The sequence below is a fragment of the Excalfactoria chinensis genome, chromosome 1, assembly GCF_039878825.1.
Source record: "Excalfactoria chinensis isolate bCotChi1 chromosome 1, bCotChi1.hap2, whole genome shotgun sequence".
In the NCBI taxonomy this organism is placed as follows: Eukaryota; Metazoa; Chordata; class Aves; order Galliformes; family Phasianidae; genus Excalfactoria; species Excalfactoria chinensis.
The window spans coordinates 38691965-38712495 of record NC_092825.1 but is presented as its reverse complement, the minus strand read 5'-3'; the positions used below and the strand labels follow the sequence as shown (position 1 = coordinate 38712495).

The window sequence follows — 20531 nt, the reverse complement described above, 5'->3', positions numbered from 1 at the left end:
CATAAAATTATCTATGTCCTTATGCAGGTCTTTGATAAAGGTACATGTTTTACTCAAATCAGTGGATGAGCAAAACTTCAAACATATCACTCTGAGGGCTCACAACATCACCTCAGGCAAATCCACAGATTAGCTTGTGGCATTGCTGATCATTCCAATGTTGAAACAAAGTAAATATGTGTTAACATTAATCACTGTACTTTGAGTTGGTTATTTTTAAAGCATATAACTGTCTTCAAAAAGTACTAAAACCTCTTTAAAAATAAATACATAGAAGCAGCAAAATACAACTTTCCAACAGCATTCTGAAAAATGAAGGTTAGATTATTAGAGATACAGATCTATTACAAATATATATTTTTTAAATTTTATTTATTAACTATAATTAATCTTGATTTTAATAATTATTCTTTTAATTATGTTTTGTTTTCCCCACACCAATGTCCCAGATGTGGTCTTCTATTACTTCATGCTGCAGGTTTTGATGAAGTAACTGGAAACAAAACAAAAGAGCAAAATCTCTAAGATTTTTATGTTCTCAAAAAATAGGACAGTCATAGCATCATTTAGGTTTAAATCAGCAATACTACTAAGTTCAAAAAAAAGTGGACAGGGGAGGATACAAAGTATGAGGTTTTTTGTTTGTGTAGGCCAGAATAAGAGCCTGGTCTTTAGGACTGGGACAGCTATAGTCTTTCAGACAGTGGAGATGCAACTCTACAAAGATCCATCTGCTTCAGAATTCACAGTGCTGTTGGAAAGAGTGTACTTTTATAAACTTCTGAAAAGATTATACTTTGAACCACCCACACTGCAAATATCATATATTTATTGACTTAGCCCTGGTACTGGGCTCTATCTGAGCTTTCAGGCTTTGTCTGCCAGAGCCATAACTCAAGCATATGCCAAAACTATCTAAGTCCAAGTAACTCATAATTATACTGAGGCAAAAATACAGTGATAGTCACACACTGGGAATATATTTAGACGCCAGAATAACTCAGAAGCATGCACTGAACACATGTGACTCTCTAGACTGAGTTATTTGCTGCTGTTTTCTATTAGGTTGGACAGAGATTACTATTGTCCCTCATATTCATATGGTCCCTCATATTTGCATGGTCTCTAGAACTCAAATTCCTTTGAAAAGAGAGCATTGTTTCTACACTAGCTTGAGAGAGTTAACTGTACACCAAAGTAACTGATGAAAGCATGCTACAAAAACCATTAGCGTTCCCAATTTCAGTATTCACATTTTTTCTCCCTACTTAACATATGTAACTGTATTCAAAAGACAAATTGGATAGACTTCATCGCTACTCCTTGACCAACAGCTTTGGTGAATGCTGCACTGCCAAGTCACCATGCAAACTGATCATCAATCTGATGTTAGCTCACTTGTATAAGCGGGCTGCTATCATGCCATTATCAGACAAATTCTGCCTCTACGCCCAAAGCCTGGATATCACACTTGACAGAAAAATAAGTATGTATCAGAAGAATTTCCACATCAGCTAAAGGTAAACATACTCCATAGCCATAAGCAGTCCTGAAGTAATTCATCCATCTAAGAAAACGGTGATTAAGAAAAATGTTAACAGGAAAATCTCAGAGTATTTTCCTCCTGTTTTACAATTAGAGAGGGAGAAGTATGAACCATCAAGTAGGATGTTTTTTCATGATAAATTTATAGAATTACTATCAAGCTCATGCCAGCATTAAAAGTCAGGCAGCATGCAGGTAAATGCAGGAAATCTTTTAAAACCTCAATCAACATTCAAAAAAGCATCCACTGAACATTTTAGCAGAACTCCACACCGAGCAGGTCTCAGAATATGTTAACTGAGACTAAGTTCCCATTTTCAGGCCACAAGTCTTACAGGCCTGGAATTATGTGTATTCACAAATAATTTCTACTTTAAGGTCAAAATTAATTTTTCCCTTTGTCTTTCACAACAGACACGACAGAAAAGAGAGGAGGAAAAAAAAAAAAAAAATGAGAGAGAGAGAGAGAAATAAAAGAAGAATGTCTAGGAAGTCTATACCTGGTATTTTAGATGCATGTTTGCCTCCTACAACAATAGCCTAAGAAAACAGGGAAAGAGTACTTAATTCATAACACTTAATCTAATCATGGGATAATAAATGAATGCCACATGCTGTGCAACCCTATGTTTGAAATTCACAGTCAGTTCTCATGGTGACAGGGATTTGAAAACTTCTTCAGCATAAAGCATCCAAAGTGCAAGCACAGTGCCACTTTCCAAGAGCTTCTATAGCTTTCTATCAACTATTTTTTCAGATACGTAGCCCTAAAAATAGTATCATCTCTGCTGATAGTTCAGTTTGGCCTTCCACCCAAACCTCTGCTGCCAAGACTAGGTTACATTCTAGCGCTTCATTAGCCACACAGCAGCCTTGGCAAGAACCTGCTAAAAGCAGCAGTGCTTTACATTGTTGCTGTCTGCCCTAAACTAGGACTCAGCGTAAAGAATAGCCAAACAAGGCAGCCACAAAACCCCAGCTTCTGCAGCAATCTAATTTTTACACAGTAACAGTTGGGCCTCTGTCTTCAGCCACATTGTTTTATCCATTTTCCTTTCCCAAGCCATTTATCTCTTTTTCAGTCTACATTGTGTCTTTCTCTTTGAAAGGGCCAAACTCTATTAACTAAGCCATTGCTCATTTTTCCTATTTCAGTTCCAGCGTCTGTTTTCTGTATATGTCTTATTAGCTTTCCATTGTAGGAAACATGAGAGGAGAAAACCACCCAGGGAGATGGCAAAACAGAACAGGTTAGAAGAGCAAGCTGAAAACTCGTGAAAGGTGAGAGTGAAATCCAGGGAGATCTCTCTGGACAGACTTCACTGGTACAGTCTGATGCGATTATCACCACCAATTGCTCATCACCACCTACGCCACAAGCAGCTACCCCGTGCAACCTCCTAGTCATGCCAATGGGGTGATCAATCTCAGGTTTGTTTCAGCAAAGCAAACGTCCTTGGCTTAAGCAGTTTGACCCAGCCTTGCTTGCTACAACAGAAACAGTTGAGACTGCCAAAACCCAAGGCTAATGTCTCTTTCAGCAAACTCAGTAGCAGCACTGACACATTGAGGGCAATTTTCCTCCAAGTTTGTGTACTGGCTTTGGATACTCTGCATCTCACGTGCCTGACAACCACCAAGCATTCAGCCATAACTCATTTCTCCCTTCCATGCCTTGCCTCCTCCTAATTTCCAGACATCTCCTCACTTCAACTTTTGGATGGTTCTCATACCTGCAGATACAACAAACAGATTAACATGCAGGAACACTGTGCACATGCTATGTCTTTTCCATGCTTTGCTCTTCTCCTCTCTTTCAGTCTTAAGTGTCCTGGGGGAGGAAATCTCAAGTACTCTTAAAGCACTCTAATGCACCACTCCCTATGCAGTGGGATGATATAAGATGATATCTTACTATAATGCAGCAGCAAAAAAAACTCTCAAACTTTAAGAACTACAAACACTGAATGAGAAGTGAGAAAGTATTTGCCTCAGACACATGCACACACATCACAACAGCTGTGATACCAGTGCTGTACCTCCTACTGCCTTGACACTTCACTTTTTTTTGAAGTTGGCCACTACAGATTCCTATTCCCCAACAGCAACTGTAGTGCACAGTCAGCAGTGCTAATATATTCTCCTCCACCATCCTCCAGAAATACAGGGAATATCAGTCTACAACCTGGAGACAGGATAAGGAGAGAGAGCAAGGACAAAGAAGAGGTCACAGCCTGAATCTAACCTCACCATGGGGAGACGTTCCTCCCGGCACAAGCGTTTTCAAGTGCACGGAGAAAAAATATCACCAACAGCATGCCAAAATGAAAGCATTTGGAAATGAATAGCAGCTGTTATTTTCTTAAGACCTCAATGTCTCTGTCTTTATGCAAGTTCATCTTACAACAGAGCTGACTTCTTTTAAATGAGAAGGTAGAGGTAGTTTTTTTTTAGTATACTGCAGGTAAAATGAGCGAACACACACAAAGAACACCTGATAACATTATCTGCACATGCACTATTGTGTAATTGTTTCCATAGGCACAAAAGACTGCCAAGCTGCCATAAGACCTCATGATAATTGCCTGATTGTGTATGTGTTATAAAATATAAATCATGATTCCCTCAAAAAACTGGAAAATTGCACTTATCTAAATCTCACAGAATTAAGGAGGCAGTCATTTAAATTCTATTTGTCACCAAGACATGAAACTGGGCTCTGCAAAGATATTCTACACAAAGAGAGAGACAGAGATCCGTTAATGTATGTGACAGTTGTTTTGCTGTACAAGCAGTTCCAAATCCAATTTGCTAACCAGTGAAACATCTGGAGAGGAAAGCCTCAGATGGTGAGAACAGTCAAAGTTACGATAATGCTCACAGTGTTTCTTCACTGAGCATGATATGAAATTAAGTAGCTGATATACACGATGCCTACAAGAGCTGTCATAATTATCAAACATTGCATACGTAACTCTTATGACTGAGTATTATGTTGGGGGTGAAGGGTTGTAACTTCTGTTTTGCCACATCCCCCTTCCTAAAGAAAGCTTCTCCCACTACTAAATATTTATGAATAACAAAACACAACAATGATACGAATTCCTTACATGCATTTATGCCAAAAAATATAAAATAAAAATATATTACAAGAGCAAGCACAGCCCATAAACATTTTCACTGATTCATTATTTAAGACCAACCAAGCGTTTTATGAATTGTAGTTATTTATTATGTTTTATATACTCTGCGCTTGTTTATGCCCAAAAGGTTCATCCACTTCCTCTCCACAGCTCTCCATCACCCAACAGCAAGGCAGGTCACACTTCAAACTGTGTCACAAGGGCCTTATTCCCGTAGCCTTTCAGGCCCTCTATCCTGCAAACACTGAGCCATGTGTTTAACTTTCTGTATACAAGTAGTCTCACTGAACTTATTCATGAAATTCTAGCCTCATTTAAATTGCCACAAGTTTTACCATTGACTCCAGTTGGACCAGACTTCATGTAATGGGACTATTTACATCCAAAAAGCTGAACACATGTCTAAGTGTTTCCAAAAGTAGTCTTCAGGGTAAACCTGAGCCCTACATTGCTGTTTTATCTCTTACTGACACATAAGACCTACAAAATGATCTGCTTTTATCTTGACCTTTTCTACCTAAGGACGCAGTAAACAGCTCACCACTAAAACAAGCTATTAAGTCATTTTTCCTCCTTCTTGCAGATTATTTAACAGGCCATTTGTCTTCTCCAATCTGCTAATTTTTACCATCCCAGTAAGAAAGAGATAGTTAGTGCATAGTCATCAAGGCACAAATACTGATTTTGCTTAGCAGGATACTTCACTTGCTCGTTTGCAATTTAGAAAAGAATAAATTTCAGGCAGGTACAAGGGACAGAAAAACAGATTAGGTAGCTGCAGTTTTCTTTCCTTAATTACAACAGTAGCAACATTCAACCAATCTAAATTGAATTCAATTAAATCAACGTTTAGTCAGTTCCCGAAGCAATAGCTGAAATATAATCTCTGTACTTGCTTCCTCATTTAGTTTTATTTAGAATGAGTGAAAGGTGACCCATGTACCTAGCTTCTAACCCTCAGCAGAAAAAGAGATAAAAACTGCAGTCAACACAGATCCTTTGCTGCAGAAAGCAAAATGGTAGGAATTCCTGCTGAAACTCAGAACAACTACAGAAACAAAGACTCTATGAATAGAAAAAACAACATCCTTTTTTTTTTTTTTTGATTACCATACTGCTTACTATATTTGAGAGCTTAGAAATATCCTAAGGGCATAATTTGATACTAATTTAATCACTCTGTAGGAAGATTCGCTGATTGCAGTCCATCCCTTCCTTCCCTCCATGACCTGCACTGTTGGTGCAGACATAAGATAGGACTGCAAGGATGGAAAATTATGTCTGTTATTATATGTGCAATTAAATATGCATATTAAATGCAACTGTCCTGCTATGCACAGGGCTCTTTTGCATTTTACAAAGTAAAATACAGCATGATAAGTGGTCTGCCTTGAGCAACTTATTCTACAAGTGTGTTCACTTACCCTTGGCAAAGGACTAACTGGCATGATTTCAGGTTCATGCTATGAATTATCACAATATCTGCTCTTCCTTAGCAGGACTGTGTTCTGCTACCTCATGCATTTCATATAGGATTCAATGAGAAACGAGGATAGAAGACAAATAATCTCTACTCACTAGTTATCTTTCTAGCCATACAGTACAGCGAATATAAAGTACAACACTATGCTTTTATATACTCTGTATATATATGTTTCCCTGTGATTTCTTGTCTTAAAGGAAGTATGCAAAATAAAGTGTTCTCAGGGTTGCTCAAGCAAAAACACTCAGCCATCAATCCTGCTGTGCTACACAATGGACAGAAGTCCCTATTGCCTTGCCTGTACTCAGGCAATCAAGTGCAACTTACACTTTTAAGCATTATCATTGAAATTATATGAGGGCAGAAGAAAATAAAACTAAAAAAAAAAAAAATGATCTGAATCCCATCCACCATCCATCACATCACTTAGATTTTTCTTAAATATTTATAGAAAGAATAAGACACTTAGTAACAGTGTTTATGCCAGAACCCTGCAAACTCTTCCACACTTACACTTACCTGTGTATTAGTTCTTGATTTGCATGCTTTAGAGTCACTTATTCAGAAACGGGTACTGTAACATGTTGGGTTTCAAGCAATGAAAACCTTTTGCTGCACAACAAGCTCATACACTTTTTCATGTCATTAACAATTTGCACAGCATGAACATAAACAAAAACTCCTCACCTATAATAAGCTACTATACAGAGAGTCTCAACAAAAATCTACAGTTTTCAAACTGCAAGAATTTCAGAGCAAACCAAGCTCAGAGTCAAGTAGGCACATTTAAATTTCACACAGCATGTGACTTTTGGAAACTGTTCCTAACAGGGTGGTACCTTGCTTTAAGCTACTGCTTCAAGCCTTTCAAGATATACATATCACACTCATCACCTTCAGACCTTTACTATTCAATTTTCTTGCTTAGATAAGACTCCTCCAACACTGCCCCCAAGGAGTGCTGAGATCCATAGCAGCATACAGAGCAGAAAACCTTCTCTTGTTCTGCAAAATCAGCAGAATCCCAAACACCTCAGATCAACAGCTCCGAAACACAGTACAATGGCTGCTAAAAAAGTAATGCCTCCCATTTCAGTATGTTGGCCCACAGAATCAGAAGTAGATGTTGGTGGTATGACAGTAGAGGTGGAATCTTCTCACCAATATTCTGTTACATTTGTTCCCATGTGACAGATGGCAGCAGAGGGGCAGTGTGACAAAGACGCGCAGATGAAGCAAAGGTGTGTCACTGAATTCCTGTGTGCAGAAAATATTGCACACATTGACAATGATCAGGGCTTGATGGATGTTTATGGAGACCAAACGGCAGATGTGAGCATGATGAGGTAGTGGGTGGTGCATTTCAGCAGTGGCAAGAGTGGGTCACTTCCACTGATGTAAATTTTTATGAGCATGCCATGTAGGTTCTTGTTCATCATTGGCAAAAATGCATAACGAATGTCAGTAGCCATGTTGAAAATAGTGTGTTGTAGCTGAGAATTTGCTCTATAAAATGGCGTTACTGTGCTCTTTGTTTTAGTTTCCATAGGAATAAATAGGAGGCGTTACATTTGGAGGAACCTAAGTAGATTAAACACAAATCTTAACATCAGATGGACAAAACACTACAGGTATTCTTATATACCTGTAGTTCATATTTTTTACCATTTTTCAAGAGAAACATACTACATGTTAATTCCTATTAATATTATACATCAGTGGATTGCACAACTAGGTGAAAGCCAATATTCCTCAGAACTTTTTCCTTAATGGAATCCTTCCCCCAACTCACCAGAGAGTCTGTCCAACTCCAGGATAGTCTTTAACTGCTTTTGGAAGAGATTGCATTTAGTGGCTGAAAAGCATACATTAAAAGAAAGAAAGAAATAGCTGACTGTCCCCTACAGGAGAATTTCCTGCAGAATCTTTCACAGGTTTATCGTACCTCTACAAATCAATTTCATGTGGTTAGAAATATCTACTTTTTGTTAACATCCTTTCATTATTTTCTTTGTCAAGTGCTAAAAGCAGGCTCTAAATTCCAGAGGACAAACTAACTTCCTGCTGCCTGGACACTTAATCCTTCCTACTTGTTTTAACCCTGTACTAGCCAGTCAGGAACACCAAGTATCTAGGACCATCAAATATCAGGGTAATTTGGGATTCAGTTTTGAACTGACGCAAACCAACTCATTCAACACGAATCCAAAAAAAGAGTTAGAGTCACATAAAAAGAAAAGACAATAAAATCTTTGGTAAAATCCTACAGCGGAACATACTCAGAGGAAAGGGAGACTGCAGCCAATCTGTCCTGGCTAAATAGCACCCACACACCTAGCAACTCTATGGAATAAAAGAACTTCCAATAAGCTTCCATTCTTTAAGCTGAATCATCCTTTTACAACAGCCAGATGCCCACAACCAGATGCCCTTATCATTCTGAGGCAACCAGTGCTGTATGTATATTAAAGATGCCACTTCGGCTGCCAAGAGCCTGTAATCACATAAGGGGCAAAAACAGGGAGAGAGGAAACAGTAAAAGATGTAATGTCTTGCACAGTAGCTCAGGGCACATCCAGACATACAACTCCAAGCCTCTTGGGGTGGGCATGGCTTTCACATACCACCTGCCAGCAGCTCTCCAATAGCCCCATAACCGTGCTCAGGGTACTGCAAGCTACCTCACACCACAGCTCTGGTGCAGGGCTGATCTCAGCTATCATTGCAGAACTCAGGCAGTGCACAAGGGCAGTTGTCAGTGAAGAGCAGCCTGAAGGGATCTCACATGGGGTCTGTTTAACACAAGGCCAGCAACTCAAGGAGCCATCTACTTCCTGGCCTTTCCCCATAGTTAAGTCCTTCTCCTTCTAAAAAAAAAAAAAAAAAAAAAAAAAGTGCATCCCAAGAATTCTTCAGAAGCACAGTGTTTATTAAAGAGAAATACTACAGTTTTTAACAACTTACATAAAGAAATTAGTAGTGTACTGTGAAATGGAGTAGAACATACAGCTAAGTCATCTTATATAAAATACAACACTTACTGAAGTACACTCGTGTTAAAAAGGAAAGGCCTGCTTGCATTACCAAAACAAGCTACTACACACAAAAAATGCAATGTTATTTGATTAAATTTTTCATAATTCACTTTGTATTTTTTCTCTCTGCAAGCTTTATTTATATAGCCATGGGGCATTTAAATTATTGTTTTGGCACTGGAACCCTAACTCAGATCAAAAGGCTTTTAGAAAGGCCCAGTTTTCTTCTGCTTTAATTATAGAAATGCAAACGATCAGAAGTTTAATTACAAATAACAAATTAGAGAACGAAGTCTTTCTTCTGCAACTAACTCTGCTTTTGCAAGACCAATCTTCCTTTTCTTCCTGAAAAATAAATAAATAAATAATCTTAGAAAGTTTCTTCAAGTACATCTGTTTCTTCAAGCAACTGTTTGGAAAAAACCAAGAACATACACTCATACACTCAAGCTCCATGGAATACTACAAGTAACTTCCTATTACAATCCAGTTGTTTGGTTGTTTTTTTTCAGCAAGGAAATAGACACATAGATGTCTGCCATTATCAGAAGTATCTACCCATCTTTGGTATGAGATTTGCTGGGGAGAGGTCTGAAAGGTGAAAGAAAGGATGGCAGAAGGAGAACAGTTTTACTAGAGACCCACAAACCTAACTTCCACACAGAGCTTCTCATCTGATTTCAGTCTGTTGCACAGGATGAATCCCTGATGAAATTCTGACATCAACAAGGAAAGCCAGACAACTAGTGTCTTAATCTAAGGTAAAAATATATATATATCTTATTGTAGTGGTATCTAGAGAACTGAGAACTCACAAAATAAGGCTTTTTAAGATATTGTGCCATTTCTGAGCCTACGCCTCACACTTGAGCCTAATTAACTCTTCATCTTTTTATTGAAATCAAAACAACCAACCAGCACTACAGCCCCACTAAGCAGTCAACTCAAATAAAGACAGCATGAAGCGCAAGTGAACGCATGATTGCACCTTCATGTTCCTATAATTGATGGAAATGAGAGGATATGGCAGGGCACAATACTCCTTCAAATATTTTTATTTGGAAACAAAAAGAGGGCTTTTTTTGTTGTTGTTGTTGTTTTGGATGAGTTTTTTGTGGTTTTGTTTTGTTTTTAAAGAGTATAAAGAACGGGAAAGAGTACACAGCAGAAGGCTCACAGCCTACAGAACCACCACCACAAGTTCACACAGTCCCAGTGAAGCCAGCACAGGCTCCTTCAACTTCAATCAGGGAAATCCCGAGTGTTACACAGGTTAGGAAAGTTACTCTAACAGTTGTAGAGGCAACTGCAAGCATCTCACTTGAATTTCTAACTAGACCTAAACCCCTTCTCAAACTAGTAAAGTACAAGTCCACAGAAACAAGGAGCCAGCTGTAACTGATCAGGACCCATAACTGTGATGATACTGCAAAATAGGGTCAAGAACATTTGGGTTATCACAGTGCTAGAATATGGCTAAAATCACAAACAGACACAGAATGAGAAAGAGGAAGTGACAGAGAACTAAACACCCAGTAAAGACATACACATTGTGTGCTTTAAAAGGCAAACTTTAAGTGTATTGGTTAATATACTACTGCGCTCTGCAGTTGGTGAGATCCTCCTGTGCCTTCTTACAGGTACACCCAAAAAAAAAAACAAAACAAAACAAAAAAAAAAAAAAACAACAAAACAAAACAAAAGAACACCTGTATAAGATGGGACCAAACTATACAGAGACACAAAAAAACTCTAAAAATTCCTAGAAGAGACTTATATTTTTGGAAGTAGCACTTTAAAATCTCATGTTGGGTTCCTGGAACAAATTAGTCACTTGAAGAAAAAAACATGCTGGATTAAGCAGTTCTAGCTCTGATCCAAGATGCTGACCTATTACTTCACAATTCGGTGAACTGAATCCCTCATTGCAAAGTGACCACTATTTCAAAGCATACCATCTCTGTCTACCATCTAGAGGCCACATTAGCCCTCCTATCTCTACACACCGATGCTTGCCTCTTCATGACGACTCTCATTTCTTCTACTGGTGAAGCCATAATAAACAAACTCATCAACAAAACCAAATCAAGTTCAGTGCTAGCTGGGTAGCTTTCAGAATTGGATTTTCTTTTTAACTGTAATACTCCGCAACACAGGGCCTCTCTGAATCCTATGTATAGACAGGTATATTTTCTTGGTACCAGCACTAATCCTCAAAGATCTTCATAACAGGCAACATTTCCCCATGGAGTAACCACATTACCTTAAACCCACTGAAAACATTAACTTAAGAGGATGATTTTTAGAGGAAGAGCATTCCTTAGTGCTTTAGTCAAATATTGTTGTGGGTTTTTTTATATGTATCAAATAATCATTATTGGCTTCTGTAACTTACCAAGTAAAACCTCATGGCTATTTTAAACAGTATCAACTGAGAAACATCACTGCATAGAAGTCTGAGGCTAGATGCCATAATGGCACCACTGGTGTATCATAGTGTTGGGAGCTTACGTACATAGCAGCTCATCACTGCTTCCAGAGGAAGGCACCTAAGTCACAGAGAGCCATCCAACTCAGGACTCAGCTTTTCTTTTATTAGAGGGGCAGAAAATTCTCAGAAAAGCAATAAAAAACAAAGTTATGCTTACTGAGGGCAGGTGATCATATAAACAAAAAAGCTAAGTACAGAAATCGAATCATGTCTCCAAATTGGGACTGCAAACACTTGTGGTATATCTATCTTTCATTTAGGAATTTGAGAGGGTTCCAGACTGGTCTCCCATGAGAGGGATGTCCTAAGCATAGGATGCAGGCTGTTCTGCAGTAAGGATGCTTAGTGTCTTAGAGAAAGGCATGCTGAAGCATGGCTCCTCTGCCCAGGGCCAATTATTAATCGTTTCATCTAAAAAGTCAGGGAGTGGGAAAGGAAGACAGAACAAAGATCTAGAAGCAGTTTAAGCTGCTGCTCAGTGGGTCTGTTTCCATGACAATTTTGGTCACTGAATTGTGACCCCATTTCAAGCATTCAAGTCCTTTTTTAGGATTTAAGTATGCAAATTAACAAGTTGCATGAAAATAACATCCAGACACTGGCAGAGACTTTACAGCGATAGTTCTGCTACCAATTACCGCCTTGTTCCTCTGAACTAATACCAGACTGACTAAAGCAGATAGGAGTTAAAATCACATAACCCTCTCATTAGCAAAATAGCCTAGAGTAACACTAAGCCGAGAAAAATCCACCCTGGAAACAGGATGTTGAAAAAGCTATCCTCACTTGAAACACGGGTCAGAGGTCAGGGAGGGGTTTTCTGGTCTACTGACAGGTCTGTGAGTAATAGGGGATGCCAGTGGCCCATCCAGTTGTCTAGCAGTGCTGGTCTGCACCTTCATATGGAAAATCCACTTTCCCTCACCTGTAAAACTTTGGCCTGGACTGAGCTGAAGAGGAGAGAGTGCTCACAGCCAGCAGAGACTGACCAATAAATTCAGCAGCCCTTCTGAAAGATTTCAAATAGATGTCTGTCCAGCTCTCTGGTGGAGGATGGATGCTTGAGATCACCTAATGACAAGTTTTGAGCATAAAACAAAATCCCGCTATTTTATTTACTATGTGGACTGCACATACCCCTGCACACTCTTTGAGAGATTACACTGATTTTGTAACATGTTTTGCAGCAATTAAAAAGATGAGAAGAAGGAAAGATGGTATGTGATGACAATAAATGAGCATTATTGTTTACCTCCAGCTGAAACCTCCTACTATTCCTGAAAAAAAAACCCTCACAAAGCCATCAGAAAATGAATGCTAACAGCAATTCACAGTGTCCTGGTGTGGTGGTTTCACACCAGTGGGCAGCTCAGCATCACCACATGGATCTGTCACTCCCACTCCTCAATAGAATAGGTGGATAAAACAGGATGAAATAGGGCTTAAGGATCAAGATAACAACAGGGAAATGGCGCTCTAATTACCAACATGGGCAAAACAAAAACAGACTCAGTACAGTATTATTAATATAATTTACCATCTATTGATAACTGATTAGAGTAGTGAGAACCAGAAGGAAACTAAAAGACACTCCCCTGTCATCCTCCTTCTGCTCCCTTCACATAAGAAGCACAGGAGAAGAGGGGATGCAGTCAATTTATATTCCTTCATCTCCACTGCTCCTTTGTGGTCACTCTACCCCTGCTCCACATGGGGTCCCTCCCACAGGATGTCATCCTTCCTGAACAGACCTTGTCTGGGTTTCCTACAGGCTGTAGCTCTCCAAGCACTGCTCCAACACAGGTCTGTATCACAGGGCTCGCCCTTGAAGTACTGTCCTGCATGGGTGGCAGCTCCCCCAGCCCTCCTGCCCCACCACAGCATCCTCCCCATGGGCTGCAGCTTCCACCCAGGGTGCTCCTAATGGTTGCACACAGAGATCTGCTCTGCATGGTGCACACTGACTGCAGGAGGACAGCTGGCTTCACCATGGGCCTCTTCTGGGCTGCAGGGAACACACCTGGAGCACCTCCTGCCCTGACTTCAGTGGCTTCAGGGCTGTGTCTCCCAGATGCTGTTTTTCCCTTTCTTATATCAGCTCTCCCAGGGCACACCCAGCTCATCTCTGCCCAGGGGTGGGGCCCTTTTGGAGCAACTGGAGCTGGTTCTGATCTGACACGGAACAGCTGCTAGACTCACCTCATAGAAGCCACCACTGCAGCTCCCCCACTACTAACACCTTGATACAAAACCCCAATATGCCCAGAGAACACAAGGATTTAAGGACATCACTTCTACTTTTTCTCCCTCATGAAGCTTAAGGCCAGGGATTGCTCAAATGGCAGTGCATCAGAGCATAATGGCCAGTGATCCCTCTCCAAAGGGCGCTGGATGAACAAGTCTCATTGGCCTCAAACTGTTTGATTTACTGGTTTTCTCCTTCTTCAAAATGAAACACAGTTTGACAGATACTTGATCCTTAACTGACATCCCAACCATCCAGCAGATTTGTTTCAAAATAAGTGGTCAAATAAGTAACAGCAGCACTGTTTTGTGCCCCAGCAGAAGGGAGAGCCTAAGGGAACACTGCTGCCTTTTGCAGATGACCATTATGTGACATCCACAGGTCTGCAAGGTATTTTGACTGTCCTGAAGTTAACAAACTGAGCAGTAAAGTCAAGATGTTAAATAACACCTGGGGTGTGATTCCAAAAAACATCTCCTGTGGCACTTCAAGTTTCACTCAGCAACAGGAATTGGACTTCTGGAAAAAATGGTTCAGCGTGGAGTTCAGTAGAGCATGATACAAGGAAGTGAAATGCAGGACTTGTATCCTCCCCTGCTTACTTGGGAGGGCCCGTCTGTGCAAGTCATAACTTGAATTTCTCAGGTCTAGAAGACTATCCTGAGGCTACTGGTACATGACTTAAGAACCAGATCTGGAAGTGAAATGAAATCCCACGGTCATCCTGACTTAACCAACCCTCCCACGCAAGAAGCACCCCAACTGAAGGTAGGTAAGGAGAGTTTATGCAACCACATGCCCCAAGCAGGAAAACACAGAAGTTCAAGAGCTGCCAAATGTCAAAGAGCAGCAAAAAGCATCCGCAACCATGAGAAATTTAACAAAGAGACTGCCCTGGGAGCCAAAGCATCAGAGAAGGACTTTTGGCCTAAGATTCAAACTCCAGGTAAAACATTTCCATCTTTCAATCAACAATTCTGACAAAAATTAGTGAAGATTGTTTAAAAAAGACAGTTGATCCAATTCAAGCCTGCAAAGTAATTCAAAGATAAAATCTAACTGTAAACATTGGCCCAAATAACAGATTCAATTCTTACATAAATAACAATGAGAACAAGCATCTCTCTCTTCAGATTTAGTCTGTTTCTCCAATTGTATGTTTGGAGCAACTTTCACCACAGGTTGCCAGCGGGCCTTGCATCTACAGCTTCAGCATCAAACACTTCAGCTAAAGAAAGAAATTCCACAAACAAACAGCAAAGCCTGCTTCAGTCAGCTTCACTAGGAAAAAAAATCTTTAGCCAACAAGGAAAAGGCAAACTTCCAGATGAGGGAGGCAAAGTAGATCTAGTTCAGCATTCCTGCAGCTATCAGATGGTTAACAAATTGAGATGAGAGACTTCTGCGCAACTTTCACTCTGGCAAACTTAAAGAGATTCAGAAGCGCAGCTGGAATACATATGGGAGATGCAGGAGAAAGTGGATCATTTGAATTTGTAACTCCATTGTGCGCTGGAAGAACTTCCTGCAGATGAGCTACATCCCGCCAGTGACTCAGGGAGACTCTCCGTCTGCTAACAGTCATGAATTTATTCCCTGAACCACCTACCAAAAGCAGCACAGTTTATCTAAGTGCTATGTAACAGAAATCTTCAAATGAAGCCTGTGGGGACAATTTCTTTTTTGCCTCCAAATACCTCTATACCTTACTGCAGGAAAAAAAAAAAGAACACAGAACACCACATTATCTTGATGAAACAGATTTTATGTTTTGATCAAAGTGTTTTATTCAACACAATTTTTTATGAACAGATGATTTTAAAGCTATAGGTCAAATATATTTTAAAATGATGTTCAGCATTGAAAATAGAACAGACATCACAGTAATGGAACATTATTAGGCCAGATTCACGCTGCCAGGCAGGCTGGCTTGCTTGGTCGATCCTCAAATGCAGTACTTGAAAACTATGCCTCCTCGGTTACTCAGGCATCCTCTCTGGATTACTTTTTGCCTTATCAGCAAACACAAGGGCATGCTCCATTTACAAAATATCCTTGTGGTCATTTGAAATTAGCACGTGTAAGACACAGAAGCAGGGACAAAGGGAAAACACTACAGATAAAGCATGAATGTCCCGCTTCTTCAGTTTTTCCCCGCAGCTGGCCTCACTGTTGGAACTGAAAAGACTGCAGCCACCTGAGAACTGGATCTGCTGAAGGCTGTTGGAGAGGTGCACTTGGAGCTGAGAAACAGAGTGGATGACAAAAAGGAGCCATAAAAATCACAGATGTAAATTAATAATCAAATATACACATTCAACAAGGAGACAGATGGCAAGCAATTTTCCCCAGTGTACTTACACTTGTTCTTCTAGTGCCTGTATTTGGGTCACTTGCTAGATTAATTCTCACGGGCAGACCCAACAGAGGTACTGTGCAATGGGCATGGCCTCAGACTATTTTCAAATCATGTAAAACTGACACTACACCACAAAGGCATTCATTATGATTTCTTCGATGCAGCTTGTAATTCTGTAGCTTTGGAACAAGGCAGTTTGACTCCGTTTCTCCCATCAGCAAGGCTGCCCCATTCAGGCCCATTAAACACAATGCAGCACAAGCCATGGAGATCTGGTCAGCATCCTTCAGGGAGCCAGAAGTCTGGCAAAACTGGTGCTCCAGAAAATATGCATAATGGGCACAGAGAAAATGCATCAGTTAAAGATTCGTCCTAGTGGCCCCCTCAAACCATGCCTTCCTTCTGACATTTGGGAGGAAAAAGGAACACACCTCAGTGGATGAGTAGCTTCGGACACGCACCACAGCAGCATATGACCCCAGGACACTCAGAGTACTAAATCTTTCACACCCCAGTTACAAGCTGACAGGGATCTGTCGTACTTAACACAGGTCGCGTGAGGGGCCCATAGCTCAGATTGCCTGCTTGGGGTGGGCTCAAGCGGCAAGGAAAAATAAAAATGCCAGGTTGTTAGCCTCACTGCAGCCATAGGTTTCCCTCCTGTGATGCAGGTAGATCTTAGCCCAAAACAAGGGCTTCATGTGCAGCGACTGGAGATTAGCCCCCCTTAATCTGGCAAGGAGCTGGATTTAACACAGTCCAATATGTTAAATCTTCAATACATTCACAGGAATAAAAATAGCATTTCTCCCTACCTCTTCTTACTGCTTCCGAAATGATTTTGCTTTTGCTCAACAATAAGTAAATGTTTATTAACGTGCAACGTGAGCTCATGATGACATCAGACATGCATCCACCACTCACCCCACACTTGTCACTTCTTACAGTTTAATGCATGCCATACCCATTTTAAAGTTAAAAACAAAAGCAAAAAGAGAATAGGAAGTGCATTCATTTGTTCCAAAAATGAACAGGATTATTACTGATCTCCTCCCCAGTAATCTACACATTTTTCTAGAGAATATCACAGCTGCCTGTTAAAATTACAGCAGTAGGGAACAGGGTGACAAAAGCTCGTTTCCAAGATACACAGAGAAAACAACAGTGACTCCTCTTTGCGCTGGGCTCTCAGGTTTAGAAGCTGTCACTTCCATTCACACTAATCAATAAGCCAATCGATCTAAGAGATCACATTTGCACTGATTATGCGCACGTCACGTTATCCAGCACGAAAGCAGCAGTGAGTTAGGCAGACTCGAGATGAAAAGTGAGAACAAATACTTTTCAAATTCATTCAATTTCAGTTTCATAGGGTGAAGGGTAGGAAACAAAATATTGAATTCTTTGATACAAAGTCATAAACCTCAGAGTACAAGTAAGCTTGTTATATCACTGCCCATACAGGCTTTGGTTTGGTGCAGTGCAGCCGCTAAAATATTAAGTTTTACCATTGGGAAATTGATTTTGTTCTAAGAAGTTTTTATGACGCCACTTAATCTTAACCAACCTACATAAAAACACACAGAAAGCAATTGCAGACACCCTTTATAAAGTAAGCTTGATCACTATATTAAAAAAAATAAAATAAAAAACAACAGTCTGATCTAATTTCAATACACTTGGCAAAGGAAGCAGAAAAAGGTAAAGCAATATGCTACCCTCCTGAAATCAAGATTGCAGGCTCCCAGCATAAAGGCACAATCTTGATTCACTTAAAGTTAGTAGTATGATCCATCTCCCACATGGGGGGCCATGTCCTGCAGCTCCAGCATCAACCTCCTTTCCTCTGTTATGTTTCAAGTAGGCTCCTGCAGGGCAGCAAGATCCTGTGATTACCGTTAAGGGAATCCTTCAGGTCTGAGAGCCAGCCGCTGCCATTCCTAGCCCTACAATTACCAGCAAGCAACAACCTTCCTGCCTTTCCCTTCCAGGGCTGCAGTTGAAAGGCATCCTAACTGGATGACCCTGCATTGGGGACTGCCATTAACTGACTTTTAGAGCACTCTAGTGAATACCTAAACCTTAGTTGAAATGATGAGACGCGCTCTTTAGTTACAAGGCAAACAGAACACCTTTTAAATAGTGTGGGACTAGCATTATGAAGACAGCGTGAAACTATCTTTTCCACCCTTTCCAATACCCCCATTTCCTAGCTGTGTTAAAGCACATCCCGGCAAGAGCAAGAGTAACCTTGACCTCCGCACCAATACTATCAGGCAACACTTCAAATTGCTTTCTACCCCAAACCAAACTGAAGTGGCCTGCCGGACAGGCTTACAGGCACGTCCTTAAACAACCCAGTTCTGCCCAAATACTGCAACATACGCTGCTTAGGGTTACACAAATACTCCTCAACTCCTGCCGCTCTCAGCTACAACAAGCGGGTTGAAAGTAGTGTCAGTGTGTCAGAATACTGCTTGCTATTGGTTCAACTCAGACCCTGCCTAGCAGAATAACGGCTGTTTTCTTTTTTCCCTTCTTTTACTGTCCGTGTATTACGTTTTCAAATGTTAAAACAGGCTTAAAAAATAAATCCCTGTCCGTAACCGGAAAGCTCACACAAACACCAGAAATAAGTAATCGCTCCACAGGACTTCGTGTCAGTGACACCAAGGACCGAAGCCAGAGCTGCCCCGCTCCGAAGGGACGCGGCTCCCATCCCGGCACGCCCCGCACCGCCGCTTTCACGCTTGTAGCCCTGAGGATGTTGCGGGAACGGTGGAGCTCCTCCCGACGCGGCAGGTGCACCGCCGGCAGCAGCTCGAGGGAGGCGGCCCCGGCTCAGCTCACCGACCGGGCGCTGCCCCGTCCCACCCCGCGGGACGCCCGGAGGCACCGTGCCCGCCCGCCCGCTTCCCCCCGCAGGGCGCTGCGAGGCACCGACACCAGCCCGAGCCGCGGGACCCCCGCCGGGCGGAGCGGAGGAGAAGGGCCGCCGAGAAGCTGTCAAAGTAAATCCCGGCTCGCTTCTCGGATGGTTTAATTCCAACGGCGCATGAAGCACCCCAGGACGGTTCATAAGTTTAGCCAGGCGTGCTGTTCTCCCTAATACATTTTAATTACGCATCCGTTCTAACTGCAATCAGATCAAGTCAGCGGAAAAGGCACCAATCGGAATGGCCGGCGGCCAGCTCCGCCCGGCGCTCGGAGGAACGGCACCTCATGCCCCGCCGACACTCCGCTCCCGGCCCGGGACGGCCAAGTCGCGGCAGCGCCCGCCAGAAGGGCAGGCTGGCAGCGAGCTGTCACGGCCCCGTCAACGTCCCCGCCGCCGGCACCGGTGCTCCGGGCTCCCCGCTCCCCCCCGGCCCCCAGCCGTCCGGCCCGGCCCGGCCCCGCCGCCGGCAGGTGTGCAGCCCCCCGCCCGCCGTACCTGTCATCGTAGCAGAAGTCGGCGCCCAGCGTGTTGAGGTAGAGGGCGAGCCCCAGGGCGCTGCTCACCAACTCCGCGCTCATCTCTCCGCCCGCCGCCGCGCTCGCACCGGGTCAGCTCCCCGGCCCGGCCTCCCGCGCCAGCCCCGAGGCGGCCGCCCTGACGCCGCCGTCCGCCCCCTGGCTCCGAGGGCGCCGCTCCGCGCTCCGCCGGCGGCCGCAGCTTGACGGTGTTCCCCGCTTCTCCGCCGCCCCTAACCCATGGCAGCGGGGCGAGCAGAGGCGAGAGCGCGGCTGAGCGGGGCGCAGCGGTGGCGGTGCCGCCCTCCTCCCGCAGCTCCCGGACGCTCCCGCTACTGGTGCCTCTGCCACCGCCACGCCACCCGGTCCCGGCCCGCGCCCCCCTCGCTGCCGAGCCGGGCGCCGCCGCCGAGGCTCTGGGAGCGCCCGCGTGGGGCGCCCCGGGCTCCCACCGCGCCTGCGTGCCGGACCGCCCCGCGCCCGCCCCTCCGTGCCGCCCGTCCCGCCCCGCGCCCCGCCCGCACCCCGGGCGGCTCCGCTCCGACCCCAGCCCGTGATCCGGCTCCTGCACGGGCGGAGTGCGGTGGATGCTTGTCCGGGCTGCTGCTGCCAACCTCGAAATCTTTTTCTCTCTCCGCTTTCCTGCTTTCTTTCTGTGTTCTTCTTGTCCTTTGTGTCTTTTTTTTTTTTTTTTTTTTCTCTCTCTGATTTTTTTCTTTTTTTTCTTTTTTTTCTTTTTTTTTTTTTTTTCCCCTGCTCTCTGCTGCTTTTTCTTGT

At 42.7% G+C, this 20531-nt stretch overlaps 1 protein-coding gene across 2 annotated transcripts in view; it reads right to left on the bottom strand.

Annotated features, from left to right (window-relative positions):
* TMTC2 (transmembrane O-mannosyltransferase targeting cadherins 2) overlaps window positions 1–20209 on the bottom strand; it is a 243499-nt gene extending 223290 nt beyond the window's left edge. For both annotated transcript variants that reach the window (XM_072335783.1, XM_072335789.1), the window contains exon 1: window positions 19735–20209. In XM_072335783.1, coding sequence (XP_072191884.1) covers window positions 19735–19817 — 83 coding nt within the window. In that variant the 5' untranslated portion in view covers window positions 19818–20209. The remainder of the gene's footprint in view (window positions 1–19734) is intronic.
* Window positions 20210–20531: the final 322 nt, after the last annotated feature.